General features: G+C 42.0%; 1 protein-coding gene across 3 annotated transcripts in view; it reads right to left on the bottom strand.

Annotated features, from left to right (window-relative positions):
- The window catches only part of VIT (vitrin), an 83,705-nt gene that overhangs the window by 12,877 nt on the left and 50,622 nt on the right, over positions 1-20,206 (bottom strand). For 2 of the 3 annotated variants that reach the window (XM_053303155.1, XM_053303156.1), the window contains exons 7-12: positions 17,772-17,987; positions 14,610-14,660; positions 9,398-9,436; positions 9,250-9,306; positions 6,451-6,513; positions 2,694-2,741 (exon numbers count right to left, since the gene is read on the bottom strand). In XM_053303155.1, the coding sequence (XP_053159130.1) occupies positions 2,694-2,741; positions 6,451-6,513; positions 9,250-9,306; positions 9,398-9,436; positions 14,610-14,660; positions 17,772-17,987 (474 nt within the window). The remainder of the gene's footprint in view (positions 1-2,693; positions 2,742-6,450; positions 6,514-9,249; positions 9,307-9,397; positions 9,437-14,609; positions 14,661-17,771; positions 17,988-20,206) is intronic. The other variant, XM_053303162.1, reaches the window with a different exon arrangement.

The following is a 20,206-nucleotide window of genomic DNA, read 5'->3' as shown; positions in this document are numbered from 1 at the left end:
GCACACATAGCTCTTAAACTGGGGTGGAACACAGTTTTTGATTGTGTGAATGACCTCTGTATTTTCTTTTTCATTCCCTGTTAAATTAACAAAAGAGATCTGAAACAGGCAATAAATAAAGTAGTAAATTTTATTTCATCTGTTGCCTTTCTTTCCAGCATTAAATTTCTACCAAGCAATTAAACATTTTAGTGACTCACCCACTGATTAAAATGCACAGTTTTACCTACCATTATAAAAAGGTGTGATCATGACTCATGGCACAAGGATATATAGGAAGAGTAAAGTCTTATCTTCATCATCTTATATCTTAAATTAAGATCCCTTTGGCAGGGAGTAGTGAGAATGCCACACACAATGCCACAGGGCTCTCTCTATTAAGCATACAATAATACTATATTTATGCATTGTTAGGTACCCACACTTTTCCTCTTAGCTGCAAAGAAGGTTATAATGATTCCATTTTGCAACTTAGACAACATCCATCCGTCCATTTGGTGTTTATATTTTTCTTGAATTTAATACTTATGGAAGGCTGAGAAATAGATAATTGATTCTGTTTCAACAGAATAAGGTGGCCACCCAACATGCATCTCTTAGTGCTAACTGACTCCTTTCAAATGAGCCCTCCCAGGTTCCCAGGCTTACTTTAAGACTGTATTGTCAATCACGGGACTATTAGCTCACTCTCTGGATACCTCACAGCAAGCTAATGAAGCTTTTTCACTGCCTGGATTGTCACAGCTGTCCAACCTCATTAAATCTCCATTCAGGCTGTATTTGTCACATACAAACTTAAAAATAGTTCTCTTAGAAGTGATGATCTGTATGCATCAAACTTCAGCACTGGGCAAATTTTTAGTTCATTTTGGTGCCTTGAAAAACACTCAACCTTCCCAGATCCTGCCATACAAGCTGGATATGCTCAGCAATGGATAATTTTGCCTTCAAACAGAAATTCAGATCCCTGTGCAAAGGTTTTCAGTGCTGACCTGTAAAAATGGCACTCCCTTAACATCTTTATGCTGAGACACATCTGAGAAATGTTAAAGCCTTTTGTTTTTCTGACTTACAGGCATACACACACACACACACACACACATACACACACACACTTAGGCAAAAAAACAAAGATGCACATAAAAAGTAAAACATTCCTTCCTTCCACTTAGGCCAAAAGGGGTGGGGGAAGTGAGAGAGATCAAAGCATTATTGACAATGGAATACAACTAAGGATGAGTTCCCGCTGAGCAGAGTATTGCTATGGCTGGTGTATCACCTCCCATTACTTAAAACATACTACTTTTCAGTTCACATATTCAGCAAACAGTCACTTAAGGAATGTGATTTGAGTATTGTATATGGATTTGTGAGTCAGTCCTAAAACAGCTTAATTTCAAGTATTCCAGATTATGTGTTCTGTGGATCACTGCTTTATTCTTGTTTTCAAGAGAGAATTCAGGGCCCAGCTCGACTCTCGAGATAGGAACAGGAAGCTGCCCTATACTGAGTCAGACAATTGGTCTATCTAGCTCAGTATTGTCTACACAGACTGACAGCGGCTTCTCTGAGCTTGTAGGCAGGAGTCTCTCTCAGCCATATCTTGGAGAAGCCAGGGAGGGAACTTGAAACCTTCTGTTCTTCCCAGAGCGGCTCCATCCCCTGAGGGGAATATTTTACAGTGCTCACACATGTAGTCTCCCATTCAAATGCAACCGGGGGGGGGGTCATGGTTGCTACCACAACACCAGCTCTCCTATCTATAGGATGTGAGAGTAAATTAAAGTTGTGGCGTCAAGTTGGTGTTGACTCCTGGCGACCGCAGAGCCCTGTGGTTTTCTTTGGTAGAATATAGGAGAGGTTTACCATTGCCATCTCCTGCACAATATGAGATGATGCCTTTCAGTATCTTCCTATATTTCTTCTACCCGATATACAGTGGTCCCTCGACTTACAAAGTCAATCCGTTCTGAATGCACGTTCGGAGGTCGAAAATTTCGTAAGTCGAAAAGCGCACCCACGGAGGTTTAAAAAAATTCGTAAGTCGAGTAAGCCGCATCTAAAAATTCGTAAGTCGAGGAAACCGCATCTAAACCGCCAACGGTTTCCGTTCGTAGCTCGAAAAATTCGTAAGCGTGCGGCCATTTTTTTCGTTCGTAAGTCGAAAACATCGGATGTTGAGTAGTTTGTAAGTCGAGGGTCCACTGTATGTGTTCCCCACAGTCCGGGAAACATACCAGCGGGGATTCGAACCAGCCACCTCTTGCTCCCTAGGCAAGTTACATCCCCACTGTGCCATTAGATACCATGTCTCAAATTCCTGATGTATTTTTCATTTACATCGAGCAGCCTATGGGATGGAATTTGAACTGCGGCTGTAAAGAGAGAGGGGTTTAACCCTCTCCCAACTTGATCACTTAAGTGATTCCCCACTGAAATCGGCTCATGAAGCTACTATTACCCACAGCGGGGGAAATAAACAGGCACAAGTAGATATCCAAGGCAATTTTAATCATCAAGAGATAACATCAACAGCAATAAGGTACTTGCTGCCATAATTTCCAGATGCTCAAGTCGAAACCTCCCACCCACAGACTGCAACAAGGCTTCATTAGATTCTGAGATTTGACACATAGAAAGGAGATGGCCTCCTAATGTCTTCCTGAAGAGTTGCTGGTGATTAAAGGGCTTACCTGTGTCAAAAAGGCTGGATCCAGGTTTCCACATGTCAGTCTCCATAGCTTTATCAAAAACAGGAGGAAAAAATAGTAATTACTTAAAATATCAAAATCATCTGAAGTTATCCGAACAGATGGCACAGTTTTAGAAGAGGCTCTTTATAAAATAAGCTATATGAGTTGACTTGATTATAAAAAGCAGTACAACAAGGTGCAAAAGACCGTGCCTGAAGTGCAACTTCAAGTAAAGTGTTGTTTATGGTGACTTACTGAAACCATGAACAAAGAATCCTGGAGGCTTTACACACAGGGCTTCGGCCCCGAATCTCCTTCGGGAGAGAGTGTGTGCATTCACACACCAGCCAAACTTACCCTAAACTCCCGATGAGATCCGTGGACCCACTCCACACACCTTGGGCTTTGTGATGCAAATTCTAGCTAATCTCGAGGTATTTCCAGATTTTTAAAATGCTGGCTTTAAGCTACTTTTTCTGAAAACACCAGAGCAAACAGGGAGAGGTTCTGAAGTAGACTCATTAGCATGATAAGAGGCATGGTCTCTTCAGAAATGCAGATCTATCTCTGCAGGGAACTCTCTCCCTCTCCCTCCACCTGTCCCATTGGCTAGGAAGGAAAACACTGATGCCTGCCATGTGTACTTGCAAAAACGAAAGCTGAGAGCAGAGGGGAGGGGTTGCTTCCCTCAATGCTGCGAGTGTACTTCGAAGTGGCTTCACTGAACGTTTACCCCAAAGCCTGAAGCCAAGTCCGAATAACCTCCTGGAGCCCCAACAAAAACTTTGGGGAGGGCATTGATGAGGCTTCATTCACATCCTCCGTACTCAAGATTTTCTACCCAGCCAGCTTTCTTAGGTTCTTGGCTTATCTTCCTCTCTCCTTCTGATTCCAATGGGTGGTTGGGATACAGTACATTATGGGGTTTCCTTCTCCTCCTTGCCATGCTTAGATTCCATTGGTGCTTCAGATATGTGGAATGGGCAACTAGTTTGTGTGACAACCAGGGAGTTGAACTGAACCCAAATCCCAAAACCAGTTCAGAGAAGGTTTTTCAGTGAACTGGAACTGGTTCAGAACTGAGCCTAAAGCTCCCCCCACCCCTGGTAACTAAGATTAGAGGATTTTCTTCTCAGCAATACAGAAGATAATTGAATATTGTTGATTGATTATTTAAGTTTAGGTTTTCAGGCAAAGCGATTTTATTTTTTTAAAAACAAGATCTCAACCGTCAATGAGCGGGAATGTGGTGAGCGGGAAGTCAACATTTGTTTAATTGGATGTAACGAGATTGTTAAGATATTGTAAAAATCAATAAAAAATTTAAAAGCAAAAAAAAAAAAAAAGTAATCCAGAGTCCAGCGGTGTGGGCAGGGGGTGGGGGTGGGGGAGAGATTTTTGCTGATTTCTCCTCCTCCCGGAAGCTTTTTAAGACCCATAGATATGTCCCTGAAGGTTGTGCCACGGGGCTTTGAATAACTAAATCCAGAGGTGCTTAAAGTTTGCATGCAGCATCTCCACACCATTAGTGAGGATGTTGGGCATTTATTCAGTTCCAGTGAAAGCAAGTGTATTTAGGACGAATGTGTTGAAAAACATAAGAAAATTTAAGGGTTGAAGATAGAACTAAACACTGTATAGAGGTGACTGATGTAATTTATTCATTTACATGTTTAGGAAATAGCTAAGGAAAAATTATGAGTTGTCTGACTGGATAACTGCAGTTCAGATCCTGTGGAAAGTACAATCTGAATGGAAAGTACACCAATTAATTTGGGACAGGGCGGGATTAACGTTCCTTGAAATAGGCTGGATGTTTAATGTAAGTATTTTAAGTGGATATTCTGGACTACTTACAAATACAAAATCAACAGGGCGTGAGCTCCAGCTATGTTGAAGGTAGTGAAGTGATGTTGGGCACTTAAATCTAGGGTTTTTATATATGCTGTAAATAGCTTTTGATCCCCCTCCCCCATGTAGGGAGATTAAAGATTTGGCATCAATCATATGGTGAGGAAAGAAAGCCTTTCAACTTATCCAGACAGAATGGTGTGAAAAAGCTGTCTTTGTAAAGATGCATATCTAATTATCCCTCTTTCCGCTATGCAGCTTGATGACAAATAACCCGCACAAAAAACCTGCAGAAATTATTCTTCTTGTTGCAGACTGTAATTTGGCAAATGAATGTGTGTTGCCTTTGACTAAGAAAAAACCTAGTTCAGCTCCAAGAAAATGGAGAGCTGTCAAATAAGTGTATCACTGCAAGTCAATTTGGCTGGAAGTAATAGTTTTTGAAGTGCCAAATCCATTGGGCTTTGAGAGAGAAACTCTTTACTAAGCATTAATGATTCTATATAACAAGCAACATGCTCATTATTATGATAGGCAGGGTGTATGTTTGTGTGCATTCATTTATGGTGGAAGGCCACATACAAAACCACCATTTATTTATTTTAGAGGATTTATATTCCATTCTTCAGGCAGCCTCCCAGAGCAGCTAGCTTAAGAACTTAGTCCTGTTCATAATTTGTTAAATGATTGATCTGAACCAATACATAATGATTCTCTGTTTAAATCGGAGGTCATTTTCACACGGTACAGCCAGTGAGTTGCCAACTCTGACTGAAACTGTTCCTGGGGATTTTTTACGTTCCCGATATTTTTTTTTCTAATAGTTTTCACAATATCAAGACATTAAAGCCTTCAGGATTGTTTTGAATAGTCACCTTATGACTTTATTTATTTATCTTTAAATTTATACCCCGCTCTTCCTCTGAGGAGCCCCAGAGCAGTGTTGACATTTAGATTTATCCTCATAACCCTGTACAGTAGGCTAGGCTAAGAGATAAGTACAGAGGTGTAGGGAGCTTGCTGGGGGACAAGGTCCTGCGAACAGGCAGCTCCCATCAATGTTTTTCATGCAAGGAGGCAGGAAAAGAAACTCCTCAGTCAACAATTCAAGAAACCGCTGACTGGGGAAACTTCACAATGGGGCTGAATGACCCCGTCCCAGCACTGACCACGCCCCCTGCATCTAACGCACATGCAGGGGGCATGACCACTAGGGAACCTTCCCAACCAGTGTTTCACTGCAGCGTTGCCTGGCATTCCCCCTCTCTGCCTCGCTAAAGTGTGGGAGGATCACAGGTTGGGTGCAAGAGGGTTTGGAGCAAGGGGGTGCCTTGGCAGCCCCCCCAGACCCTGGACGCCAAGGGACACTAGTCCCCACTTGCTCTATTGTCCCCATACCCCAGGATAAGTGACTAGCCCAGAGTTTCTTTGCTGAATGGGTATTTGAACTCAGATCTCCCAGGCTCTAGTTCTCTCTAACCACTATGCCATATACTGGCTGGAGAGCTGGCCTATATACACTCCTTCCCCTTGACTTTGATGAGGATTACCTCGACAAATTCTACAAGGTAGTGACTTTTATTCACCTTGCTTGCTATTCAGTTTGCTCTGGAGCCATGTGAGAGCTGGCCATTAAATCCAAGAGAGAGCTATAGTTACAAAAGACAATTTATCCATTTAAGTTATCTCATGAATTTCCAGTTTGCCCAGGAATCGTTGCAACAGAAGAAGTGTTTACTCCACTGAAAATAATAAGCTGACATGTGAGGTGAGAAAACCCAATGCTTCTTTCAGAGTCAGACTAACAAATCTGCAGAAGCAGAGGCAAAATCTAACTCAGATATCAAATATCACAGAAATTACCCCTCCCATCCTATTTAAGAAAAAATTCTACACAAGAACTTACCCAAATTGGCAGGAGAGCTAGCAGACTTCCGGAATGTAGCAACAGGCTCTTGACGTTGAATACCTTTGCAGTTTGACAAAAAGATCTACTTTAATACAACGGGGGATATTCTAGGGCAGAAAATGATTCTGAACCTATCTTTCTCTAGAAGGAGTTCAGGTAACAAATGACATTTAAAGAGAGCCAAGAAGGGAAATAAGAGAGATATGCATATACCCCTGATAACTTGGCAAAGAGGCACCTTTTAATGTGGTGATTCTCTTTATTTAGCAGGGGGAGAGTAACTGGCCCTATCCACCCCCAGCACAATACCTTCAGTGACTATTGCTGGTGTCTATCTGATGTTTCTTTTTAGATTGTGAGCCCTTTGGGGACAGGGATCCATTTCGTTGTATCTTATTTATTTGTTATTTCTCTGTGTAAACCTCCCTGAGCCATTTTTGGAAGGGCGGTATAGAAATCAATCAATCAATCAATCAATCAAACAAACAAACAAATATTGGCAAAGAGAATGCTTATATTTCTATAGGAAAGTGCTGTATGTCCCTCTTAAGCGCTGGATCATGCCAAAGGCCCATCTAGTCCAGCATCCCGCTTCGCTCAGTGGCCAGTCAGATGCATCTGGGAAAGCAGGGGAAAGAGGGCAACTGCCCCCTCCCACTTGTGTTCCCTAGCACCTGTTACATAGTAATATAGGAATCTACCTTATACCAAGTCAGATCATTGATCCAGCTTGTATTGTCTATACCAGGGGTTCCCAACCTGTGGTCCTCCAGATGATGCTGGACTACAACTCCCATCATCCCTAGTCATAATTAATTGTAGCTGGGAATGATGGCAGTTGTAGTTCAGCAATATCTGGAGGGCCCCAGGTTAGGAACCTCTGGTCTACACTGACCAGCAGTAGCCCTCCAAGATTTCAGGCAGGAGTCTTTCCCAGCCCTACCTGGAGATGCCAGGGATTAAACCTGGGACTTCCTGCATGCACAACCACTGAGCCACAGCTCCATCCTCCAAGGGGAATGTCTTGCAGCAGAGAGTGCTCGCCCATTGACAGGCCAAGGCAAACCCTGCTTAGCAAAGGGATAGTTCATGCTCACTACCTTACGACTGCCTATCCACCTCCTAGTACTTCAGGAGCATGTTTAATGTTGTCTCAGAGAAAATAATCAAGTATATACCAGACCTGAGTCTGGAACTAGGCATACAGAATTCTTCAGATTTGCATTTACCTCTGTCTGTGAATTGAGGCCACTTCCTGAGGCTGGAGATGGATGGTTATTGATAATCAATAATCACTAATGATAATTGTTTCAAAGAGCTGAAGGCAATTTGAAAGCAGAATTGCTGAATGTGGTGTGTAATGTTCATCCCACTTTTACCTCTGCTGGTTTTTGTGGGTTTTTATATGGGTCCAAACCCCTCAAAAACCTTTCCGACTAGAAGACACAGAGGCTATTCACACACGCAGCAGAAACCGGGCTAAGGGAGCCCAGCGGTTTCTGCTGTACATGAGGTTTCTGCTACGCACGGCTCCCGGCGGCGGCGGCGGCAAGCCCTCTTAATTAGCCCACGGCTTAACCGCCGTTTTGGGCGCAAATGCAACCAACAACTAGGCCTCGCGATCGTGTGTCTGCCACAGCTGCTTCGGGGCACTCGTGCAGTGCATTATTGGGGCTCTGGGGGTAGGTCGACACTTGATGGAGCTTCCCTGCACCTGACTCTGGGAGCACCCGAGTGAGGTGTGGTGAGGTGCGGGCGGCCTGCGGGGGAGCCACCGCTCGCCTGCCCAGCAACGGGTGAGTGCTCGTCTGCAGGGCAGGGCTGGCAAACCCACTATCCCTGCAGACCACAGAGAAGCTCGTGAGAAAAGCTTCCCAGCAGGACAAAGCAAAGATTTACACCCTAGTTAGTGACGTGGCTCTCACTTTCAGCTTCCAAGGTATTATCTGGCACCAGCCCACGATGAAAACCTGAAGAGGTTTATTTTAGTAAACTCTCAGCTTCAATTTAGCAGCGGTTTTTATGCAAAGGCATGCCATCTTTTATTAGTTATATTTAGAAAACTATATTAGAAGATAATTTGATGTCTTTCATGTTCATTTGAACATAGTTCTGTTTGGTTTCTCACAGCCCTCCAGTTTTAAAATAGTGAGGTTACACTGAAGATGCTGAAGATACATCAGACAGTTCAGTTTCAATGACTTTTAACAGGATGTGCACTCCAGTTCAGAACATTTGCAACATGAGTATATGGTTGCAATGCTATCATAGTGTCACAGAGAAGTTAAGTAAAGTCTCTAGAGCTTAGGTTGCAATTTATAAAGCATCTAATCAGGTCAGTCCTGTTGACTTTATTACAGTTCTTCTGGTGGTGTAAAGGGATTAGGAATTTCAGCTCAAACCATTTACTTTGGCTTAAATTGTTTAAGGTTTGCAATCACTGGCAGTCAATAATTTTAGAGATTGATTAGCATTGCTGAAAACTGCAAATGTTTCAAGAATAGAGCAAGGATGATCTAGCTAAATCTAACTACTTTCCCCCACTGATTTCAGTGGATGCATTGCACATCCTGTTGAATCTTTCCCACAGAAGTATATAGGAATTAGAAATGCTAAACTTTACCTTGATCATGCTCAGATTAGTTTGCAATCTGGCACATTTCCTGGAAAATAAATTCTAGCTAATTTAGGGAACCTAATTTCAAACAACTTACTTAAGTTTATGTTGTGGGTTTTGCTTTCACAAAAAGTCTGATTTATTACAGATAAAATTAAGAAGTCGCATAAAGGCATTACCTGTATTAGTTCGAGGGCTATTTCTGTTACTTGCATAGCTGGAAGTTCCTCTGAATGCTTTAAAAATATTTTACTGGTGAGTACACAAACTTGAACAATATTTTAATTCGAAAATCTGTTTAGTCTACATTAGTTTGTTAGGACATACCTTGATTCTGGGTTCTTCCTTGAAGAGCCTGAATCTGCCCTGAAGTAGGCATTAAAATGGAACATGAATCATTTGCAGTTTTTAAAACTATCATGATAAGATATTAAAAGAAAGGCTAATCTTATAGCTGCTGTGGTTATGACTCTTGCCATAATCTTTGAAATTGGATTTTAACATTTTATGTAAGGTTTTAATCCACCTTGACAGTAAAAAAAATTAGAAAAGTTATGTGTGAAATATTAAGACTGTTCTCACGAGCAGCCCAACCCAAGGCCAGCCTGGGTTGGGATGCATGTATACAGCTCTGGGATACTGGTGGTGCTGGCGCTGCCCTAAACCCAAGTTTTTAACCCAGCCCTTTACTGGGGTTAGCAGGTGTGAGCGAGCCCTCCACCCTGGGCTGGGGTAATGCAGCCCAGGTGCACACAGAGTCGGGACCTAGAGCGCCAGACGCATGGAGGAATCCACTGCTTGCGTGGTGCATTTTGGGATTCCTGGAGGCCGGGGTATGTTTTACCAGCCTCCAGTGGTCCACGTTGCTTGGAGCAGCGCAGATCATGTGGGCACATAATGGCACACCCAAAGAAGACACCATCCATCTTCTGGAAGGTGGGGGGATAGGCTCATCCCTGCCCACCCCACCAAAAAGGGGTTGTGTGAACATCTTATGTAGACACTCACAGCCTATCTACACTACAAATGTAGTGGAACATAGGAACATAGGAAACTGCCATATACTGAGTCAGACCATTAGTCTATCTAGCTCAGTATTGTCTTCACAGACTGGCAGCGGCTTCTCCAAGGTTGCAGGCAGGAATCTCTCTCAGCCCTATCTTGGAGAAGCCAGGGAGGGAACTGGAAACCTTCTGCTCTTCCCAGAGTGGCTCTATCCCCTGAGGGGAATATCTTGCAGTGCTCACACATCAAGTCTCCCATTCATATGCAACCAGGGCAGACCCTGCTTAGCTATGGGGACAAGTCATGCTTGCTACCACAAGACCAGCTCTCCTCCCTCTCCTCCCGTGTAGGGATACGATCCTCCCCATCTCTGGCAATTAAAAAAAAGACACCTGAAAACCCATCTTTTCGCCCAAGCTTTCTCAGCTTCCTAATATTTTGGGGTTTTAATTTCTGGTTATTTTTAAATTGTTAAATTGTTTTTAAGTTTGTGTACTGGTTTTTAACTGGTTTTATGTTATTGTAAACCGCCCAGAGACGAAAGTTTGGGGTGGTATACAAAATAAATGAATGAATGAATGAATGAATGAATGAATGAATAAATGTGAACTCTCTAAAAGTTATTACCTCTTCTCAAGGAACTCTGAGAACTGTAGTTTTATAAGGGGGATTTTATTAAAGAATGTTCAGCACCTCACCAAACTACAGTTCCCAGGATCCTTTGAAGTGCATAATGACACTTAAAGTGGGACTTTATATAAGCCAGTCGTGTATATATGTTTTTAGTAGTAATGTCTTAATTTTAAATTTTGATTTGTGCCTAATAATATAGATCGTGATTTGGAGGTACATTGTCTGAGAATGCCACACATTGTTTTTGTTTAGCTTTCTTCTCAACAGCTTCTGTGCAAGGGAGAAAACAGTCTCAATGCAGCCATGAGCTCAGTACAGGGAGATCATTATACTGCAACATGTTAACTTTAACGTACCCGTTACTGACGTCATCCTGCTTCACATTCCACCTCATGTAGAGGCTAGATTAAAATATCCAAGAAAACCACTCTGGTTTCAGATTAGAGTTAAGGTGTATACCATTTTCATTATGCTCTGAAAAATGTGGAAATTGCAAGGCAAGATTTGGGGATAGGAGGCACTGTTTTACAGTGGTTCCGCTCCTATGTTTCAAGTAGATTTCAGATGGTGGTGCTTGGTGACAGTTGCTATTCTAAATGGGAGCTACTATATGGAGTCCTTCAGGGCTCCATTCTGTCACTAACACCTTTTTAACATCTACATTAAACCACTAGGTGAGGTCATCAGGGGATTTGGTGCTGGGTGTTATTAATATGCTGATGACACCCACATTTATTTATCCTTGTCATCAATACCAGGAAATGGCATTAGCTCCTTAAATGCCTGCCTATAGGCAGTAATGGTCTGGATGAGGGAGAATAAACTGAAGCTGAATCCAAGCAAGATGGAGGTGCTCATTGTTGGGGGTCATAATCTGCAAGATGAGATAGAATTTCATGTTCTGGACAAGGTTACACTCCACGAGAAAGAAACAGGTTTGTAGCTTGGGAGTGCTCTTGGATGTGGTGCCTCAGGATGCTTCTGGTGCCTCAGGCTGAGGCTGTGGCCAGGAGCACTTTTTACCAGCTGCTATTGATTTGACAATTTTGCCCATTCCTTGAGGAGAATGAACTGAAATGTGGTACACCAGATTTCAACTTCCAGGTTGGATTACTGCAATGCACTCTATGTAGGGCTGCCTTTGTATGTAGTTTGGAAACTGCAGTTACTCCAAAATGTGGCATACAGAGTGATCTCTAGGGATATGCACGAGCCAATTTGGCGTTGTATTCCTAGAACGCTGAACTGGTTAGGGGAACTGGCGTTCGGACCAGTTCAAATATGGGGGCAGGGGCTCGTTTAAGGATTGGGGAGGGTGCTCTTACCCCCATCTGCTGCATTTCCCTCACCGGTGCTGTGCTTAAAACAGTCCTATGTGGGGAGGCAGCGTACCTCCTTGCCACCCTGGGTGTGTTGGACAGGAAGTTCCGGGTGCGCGCGTGCAAGTGTGGTGTGTGCACATCAGGAACTTCTGGTCTGATGCGCAATGGAGTGGCAAGGAGGTATGCTGCCACCCCATGTAGGACCATTTTAAGCACAGCGCCGGCAGGAGAAACGTCGCTGGTGGTGGGGTAAGAGCATCCTCCCCAATCCTTAAAAGGTAACCCCGGCCATCACCAGTTCTGTGCACATCCCTAGTAACCTCAAGGATTTTATTTTTATTTTATTTTATTTATTGTTGAATTTATATACCACCTTGATTAAAAACAACCTCAAGGCGGTTTACAAAAGTTAAAAAACATACAATAAAATGACAATAAAAATTAAGCTAAAAATATAAAAACAAACCAAATTTAAAATCTATAAAATACAAGCCTAAAAACTATACCAACTGAGACAGACCCATGGTTGCCATGGAGGCCATGAAATCCTGAGCCGCACCCTCTAGGAGGGCCTCAGCGTGGACATTGAAATCCCCCAAAATAATAAGCTTGGGGGAACCCAAGGCCACCTCCGAGACCACCCCCACCAGCTCAGGTAGGGAGACTGAAGTGCAGCGGGGTGGTCGGTACACCAGCAGAATCCCCAGCCTATCTTGGAGGCCCACCCTCAAGGACAAACACTCAAAATTCTGAGATTGCCTGCCTGGCACCTGGAAACAGGGAGGATCTCTTGAAAGATGACTGCAAATGCCCCCTCCCCGACCCTCGAGGCGGGGCTGTTGCATGATCTGGAAACCTGGAGAACAAAGCTGAGAAAGACCAACCCCGCCCAGCTCATCCAACCAGGTGTCCGTCACACATACCAGGTCAGCATGCTCAGCCACAATCAAATCATGGATGAGAGATGTTTTTGCATTGACTGACCTGGCATTCAGCAGCAGCACCCTAATCTTTGAGGGAGTGTTCTCAGAGTTCCCTGGAGTCAGAGGATTGGGAGAAGAGCTGGAAAAAGGAACAGGCCTCAATTGCCTGGACCGTTTCCCCCTGTAATGGCCTGCCCAACTCCCACCGCCATACCTGTAGATATCCTGGAGAGACCACAATATGCCTGTTCTTAAACTAGCTGCTGATATGTTTCAGAGCAAAGTACAAAGTGCTGGTTATTGCCTTTAATGCCCTGATTGGCTTAGTTCTGGGTTACCTGAGAGGGGTCCGCCTTTGGGTGCCTTATCTGCTGGTAACTTGGGCCTTCTCAGTTATTGCCCCTGGGTTGTGAAACACACTCTCCATGGATATGAGAAGATTAAATGTTTTCTACTTTCAATTGTTTTATTACGTGTTTTTGATTTTAATGTAAACCGCCCAGAGCCACTTTAGAAAAGGCAGTATATAAATTCAATAAATAATAAATATTTTTTATACTGCCTGATATGTAAATAAATAAGATAGTCACCTTAACATCCATATCATGGAAGCTTTGTGTAGTCTTATATATTACACTGGATTTACAAATTAGGCTCCATGCACCCACACTTTTCCTTGGTCTTTTCAGTTTGACATTTGGCTAGTGAGGGATAAATCCAGGCAGTAATGCAATAGCTATTTCCCCAATCTCTGACTAGAAATGCACTTGAATTTTTGACTGTTTCACTTCTACAAGACACAGTGCTTCCTCCAAGTGCCACCTATTATAGTCAATGTCCAGGCAGACATTCAGAAGATCCACAAGCCATCTACAATCACTGCAGGCTTTTAATGGTAGAATATTGTTTTTACTTCACCCCTTTAGTAGTACAGGCACTTCTGCAACTGTACAATTGACCACAAAAAGAAGCAGGGACTTCTTTGTGGCAGCTCTGAGGGTGCAGAAACCTCCATCCGCCCCCACCAAGATGGCTAAAAACCATTTTTTCTCAGAGAGCCTTTGATTTCTGATCCTGTTTGGCTTTGTTTTGGTTCTTGCACTGATTCTGCTGCTGTTTATTGAGACTCTTTTATTGATTTGTTTAGTTTTTGGGATGCTATTTCTGTGTTAATAGTTATAAATCACTATTAAATCTATGAATAGCAGTAAATAAATCTTTTAATAAATATATATCAGAGATAATTAAGTTTACTATCAGAGGAGTATCCATGTTAGGCTATTGCAGAAAAAACAGTCTTGTAGCACCTCAAAAAACCAACAAATTCATTTTAGCATATTTTTTCATGGGCTACATCCCACTTGAAAAGATGCATCTGATGAAATGGGCTCTATTCCATGAAAGCTAATGCTAGACTCAATTTGATAGTTTTTAAGGTGCAAAAAGACTCTGTGATCTTAAATTTAACTACTTATTCATAATCAAAGAGGTTGGTTGGATGATGTGATAGACATTTCTACAGTGTGATCTGTAGAAATGTGTGTACTTTTTTTGTACACAAAAGTAAGCCCAGTGGGACTTAATTTCAAGTAAATGTTTTTAGAATTGTGGTTTTGTTGAGACAATGCTACGTCCCTGATGCTACAGCTTACTTACTTGATGCTACAGCTGCCACTGATGAGTAAGCTGGATGGACATTGCTAGAACCTAAAAACAAAGAAGAGAATCTCTTATAAAAAGCAGAACAACTATACATGCACAAATGCCAGTGTGTGAAATAAGGGATGAGGTGCTGGAAAATAAAAGGATGAAGCAGAGTGCCTTACATAGATTATGTAGGGGTGGTACTAGTTCTTATGATAAAGGTGGGGTTGCCATCAAAAATGGCAGCTCTATGTCAAGTTCTCCCCCTCTCCCTTTTTAGGGAGCACTAAAATTTTTTAGCAGCACTAAAAATGTATGCATCTCCTAATATGTTCCTCCACCAGCATCAGTCAAAGGTGGGGAAATGAGGTAGGGAAATGAACAACATGATGACATCAGAATGGGCCAATTTTTACTACACATCAGAGTGCAAGAGCTCACCATGGAAAAGTCACTTTTGGTGACAATCCTGTGTTTATCACAATGTGTGATTCCATCCCAGTTATTCCCCAAAGCAAGTCATTGAGGCTGTTCTTGCGATCAGCTGAAACTGGGTTAGGAAAGCCAAGCCTGGTCTTGCTGAGTGTAAGAACTGCCTGGGCGCTTTCCAGACTTTCCCCCTACAATGGGGTTAGGACAAATCTCGGAAGTGTGCTTCCACACTTCCTGTGTTGTGACACCACAACAGCGCGGACAGCAGGGTTCCGTTCACATTTCCAATGCCTTGTTGCGAATTTAATTGCTGAGATATAGAGCAAGGACGTCGTATATCTGGCGTGAAAAAGTTGCTGTTTGGCAGGGGTTGTTAATTACTGCAAGACTGCTCCCCCTGCTGTTTACGTTCTGAATGCAACTTGCCTGAACAGAGGCATTTTGCTGTCAATAAGCAGCTAGTCTGGAAAGCACCCTGAAGCTGTGTGGCTCCCAGTGGCAGAAAACCCCGCAAAGAGGCCAGACTCTTAAGAGAGCAAGTGTGCAAGAGAGAGCAAGAGTGCAAGCGCTCTCTTAACCCATTTTTTGAAAATCATCTGCCAGCCCCAGCTGCTTGCAGCCAGTGCTGGGAGACTGCGGGGCGCCTGGTCAGTGTCAGGTGGATCCCCATAATGCACTGTGCACTCACAGTGTATGACAAAACACATGCTGTGCAATACAGCAGCGTAAGTAACTGAGGATAATAGGGAATTTAGAAATAATCAAGCCCGGAAGAATCTGAGTTTTCATTTATGCTTTAAGTCTTGTACTCAGGACCCAGTCCCTTAAGTATCAAATGGATATGCATTGTCTCTTTTATAGGAGCACATACTTTTGCTAAGGGCAGCTTTAAAAAAACACATACATGGCTTCAGTCAAAAGTTAAGCACTTTTAAAGTCCCATTCCTTTTTTATAAAAGAGATTTAAGAAAGCTCTTAACTCTCACACTAAAATCAGACTTAAATTTGCTTAACATGGTGAGATCATGCCCTGTTTATTTTATCCATTGAGAAAATGCCCAGAAAATTAAAAGCTGAACAAAAATTCACAGTATCAGGAGTTTTATACTGATTTATGAAATCCTGTTAGTGTTCTGTAAATAAACTATATATGTACTGTTTGTAGTTCCAGTTTTTGAAAGTATAGGCCGCATAACCTTTATCACATTGCTAGCTCATGTAGGATAAAAATAGTAAATAATAAACAACTATATTAACCTTAAATACAATAGTCGTATGAATAATAAAATAAAATAAAATAAATAAAATAAAATAAAAATTCAGTATAACTATGCTAACAAGGGTATGTTATATAAGCTTATCAAACATGGTTTTATTTTTATAAAAAATATAATATATATATATATACATCTTATTTATTTATTATTACTCTGTGTAAACTGCCCTGAGCCATTTTTGGAAGGGCGGTATAGAAAAAGAATAAATAAATAAATAAATAAATGCTGTCCAGGAAGGTCTATTAAAGATAAAAGAGTTAAAGCAATAAACGGAGTCAACACTGTTTGACCCTTGGCTGGGCTAGTTTGTACAAGAAAATCCTTAATTCGGCAAGGGACCTTTTCCAAAAGGAACATCCGCAATCTCTAACCACCACTACTATCTAGCATAGTATCTAACATACACTACGTCTCTTCACATGAGCATCTAAACCTTGGTTATGTACCTCTAATTCAGGGTTACATGCTCATGTGAACCAGAGCAAAACTCCAAGCCCAAGTAGTCCAAATCTGGGTAACCCTTCTTCTAATCCTCAATCTTAAACCAGGTTAATGCAGAGCAGGGGTTGTTGATCATGTGTCTGCCGGTCCCAGCAGCCAGCCACCATTTTTGTTAGAGAGCACTGTGGCTGGAGGGGCTGTGATCTGTGAATGTGATGCTTTGTACAGCCCACAATATGATCACTTCTCAAAATGGCTTGAATGGGCCTTCCCCCTTGTGGCCCATCAGAGGGTGGCTGTGATGGAATGAAGTTTTCCCTACTGCTGGCATCACAGTGCATTGTGTGAAGTCTCAGCTGATACCCAGAAGACCTTTCCTCCTTCCAGCTCTTTGCAGCAGCGATCTTCTGCATGGTGAGCAGGGAGAGCCTAACAGTGGCTCTGGTCTTGTGTGGGCATAAGGGTTAGGGTTCTTCTCTACCCCAAACAACCCTCAGAAGACCATGGTCAAGGACCCATTATATCCATGATCATTAACATACAGATCAGATACAGAAACAAGATCTTTTTGGTTGGTCATTCTCTGTAATGAATAGTGGGACTCTGCCCTTCAACCTGCACACATACATTAGAAGGTTTTGCAGGATTCTCCCAGTTTACAGAGGGCTTTCTACACCCAATCAGCACTTCTTCAATGCAAGGGTTCCTGATTCAGTGCAGAACTCCTTCCCTCCATACAGTTGTACATTCTACAGATCTCTAATTAATACACATCAGCCAAAGCCTGCTTGCCATGTATGATCACTCAGCATGTTTGAGCAGGACTATAGTAATGTCACTTTGTGAAGAGCCTTGTTCAAGGCCTGATGCCATCTCCCTTCTCAAGTGGCAAAGTTTGTATACATATTAGTATTTATTTCTAATTGATAAAAGTTACTAAGTAGTTCTACAAGCCTATTTCTAAAGTGCTGGCAACATCAGTGAGACACAGAACAACCACAACAACCCCTCCCATTCTACTCACCAATGTCCCTGACTTTGTGCATTGCGAGCAGAGGCTTTGCAGTTGTAGCTATTTTGGTGGCAATTGTTGTAGGGATGGTAGTTGGGATTGTTGTTGGCTTTGGAGTTGTGCTAACAAATGCTGTCGTCATGATGGTGGGACTTGGTATTGTGGTGGCCACTTGTGTAGCAGGTAATGGTGCTGCAGTTGTCCGATATTCTTTGCGAAGTGAACTTCCTATATTGATATTTAAATATGGCATATTATTGTAAAGGCATGTGTGACATATTTAATACTTTAAAATAACAGATTGTAAACTAACAGTGGCCCCCATGCAGGTACTTTGGAGTGCCTGTGGCTGCTGCTGTGTAATCTGAACATAGGGAAATACAGATTGTAAGAACCAGCACCTCCATCTGGGACTGTTCTCATGGCCACTGTGATTTGCACAACTTTGGCACCTTGAAAAAGGTCAGTGTAAGTGCACAATATGGGAGAATTATGAACTTGGTGGTGGGCGGACATTTTTCTGAAGTGCTTGGATTGGTGTGGGGCACTGTTATATATGAACTGGGCCCTTTTCCTAGGGGGTGGGGGAAATAGCCTATTAACATTTCTGGCAATATCCCCCAAGTAGGAATATTCTCTCTCTCCTCTCAAAATTTCGAGGTTTGTTTGACAAAAAAACAAAACAAAACTGACAAACCTCTGTCCGGGGTGCTTTCCAGATTAGCTGCTCAAAAGTGGCCAATCCCTCATTCAGGCAAATCGCAGTCAAAATGTAAAACCTGCAGGGGGAGCAGTCTTGCAAAAACTAACAACCCAGGAAATCAACACCTTTTTTACACCAGATAAACAATGTCATATCACTAAATCACAGCGATTAAATTCTAAATAAGGCATCCAAAATATGAATGGCACCCTGCGGTCAGCGTCAGGACTGCGGTGTCACAACACAGGAAGTGTGGAAGGACACTTCAGAGATACGTCCTGACCCCGTTTTAGGGTCTAATCTGGAAAGCGCCCAGCCATCCTTCATGCTCTTCTGTTAAACCTCTCTTGCCATTCAGGAAACACTGGAAATGGATACTTTCTTTTCCTTTGACTCTAACCCTTTATAGTTGCAAGTTAAGCTTCTGAACTTCCTACTTCTCAATGTTTTCATCAAAACAGGTAAGTGTCATGCTAATACCCCAGAGATCTAACTGTGCCGTAGACTACAATTAAATTGGGAGAGGTTAAACACACACAAGCTTGCTTATGTAAAGCGGTGAAATACTATCCTCTGGAGAAAAGTGACAGGAAGGTCATTTGAAGCTCTAATGACCAAAAGGTTTTCTGCTTGATTTTTATTTTATTTTTTTAAGGGCAAAGAAATGAACAATTTGACTGGAAAAATATGCAGCTTCAGATACCTCTGGCTGGAATGCACGTTCCACTTTGCTAAGACATTTTCACTGCATAATAAGAAACTTAATTTAAATGTAAATCATCATACCAGAGGTAATACAGAAATCATTACATGTCATTCACAGGCCAAAGGGGAATGATGAATTATCTACCACGGTTACAGTATCTTAGCAGGACTGCTAATTGGAGGAGAATTAGGATTCAGAGAATAAAGGATGAAATCCATATAATTTCCAGTTTAGCAGTAAGTAGCAAGGATTAGAAAGTATCATCTCAGTTTTCACAGGGGTGCAATCATTCAGCAATGCGGTGCATACTTCTAACAAAATGAAATAGGTTCAGTCCTGGGCATCTCCAGTTAAACAAATTACAGGACTAGGAAAGACTCCTGTCAAATATCTTGGAGAGCCAAGATTTGAGCTTCTTCATAGCACTTTGACTAGATGCACTGTTAGCGGTGCTCCTTAAGTTGTTTACTACTATTAAACAGGACTTTGGTCAGAGAAAGCTCAATTACCAAATCCTCTGATGCTAGGTAATACCACTGAACTGATACCTTGTGATTTCTGAATTTATCTCCACTCTTGCTAATATAAATATCTGTTTAATGTCAAAAGGAACTATCCATTGAACTACAGTACTAGGTATGGACACTTTCAGTCAAATTTATTCTGCAGGATTCCAACCACTCTGAAGCATCATAAGTCACTGCACATTGGAGTGGGTGGAGTGAAAATGTATCACTAATTCTTGATAGTCCCAGTATTCTTGTTTGCAGTGATTTGGCTTTATTTATATTTTTAATTTTTGTATTGTTTTTGTATTATTTTGTGTTTTAATGCTGCTGTATATATCCTTGAATCCATGTGGACAAGAAAAAAGATACATAAAATACTGTGGTCTTTTAATAGCACACTGAATACCAAAACCAAAGTAAAATTGCTGAATAATAATATAAATATTTCCCAAAAGCAAAATAACCAATTAATTCAAATTCTGCCTTTTTCTAAAACTATGATGATAAGTTCAAAATGCATGCCAGTAGT

Source organism: Hemicordylus capensis, chromosome 1 (assembly GCF_027244095.1).
Source record: "Hemicordylus capensis ecotype Gifberg chromosome 1, rHemCap1.1.pri, whole genome shotgun sequence".
In the NCBI taxonomy this organism is placed as follows: domain Eukaryota; kingdom Metazoa; phylum Chordata; class Lepidosauria; order Squamata; family Cordylidae; genus Hemicordylus; species Hemicordylus capensis.
The sequence above is the reverse complement of the archived record's forward strand: the minus strand, read 5'-3'. Positions and strand labels throughout refer to the sequence as shown.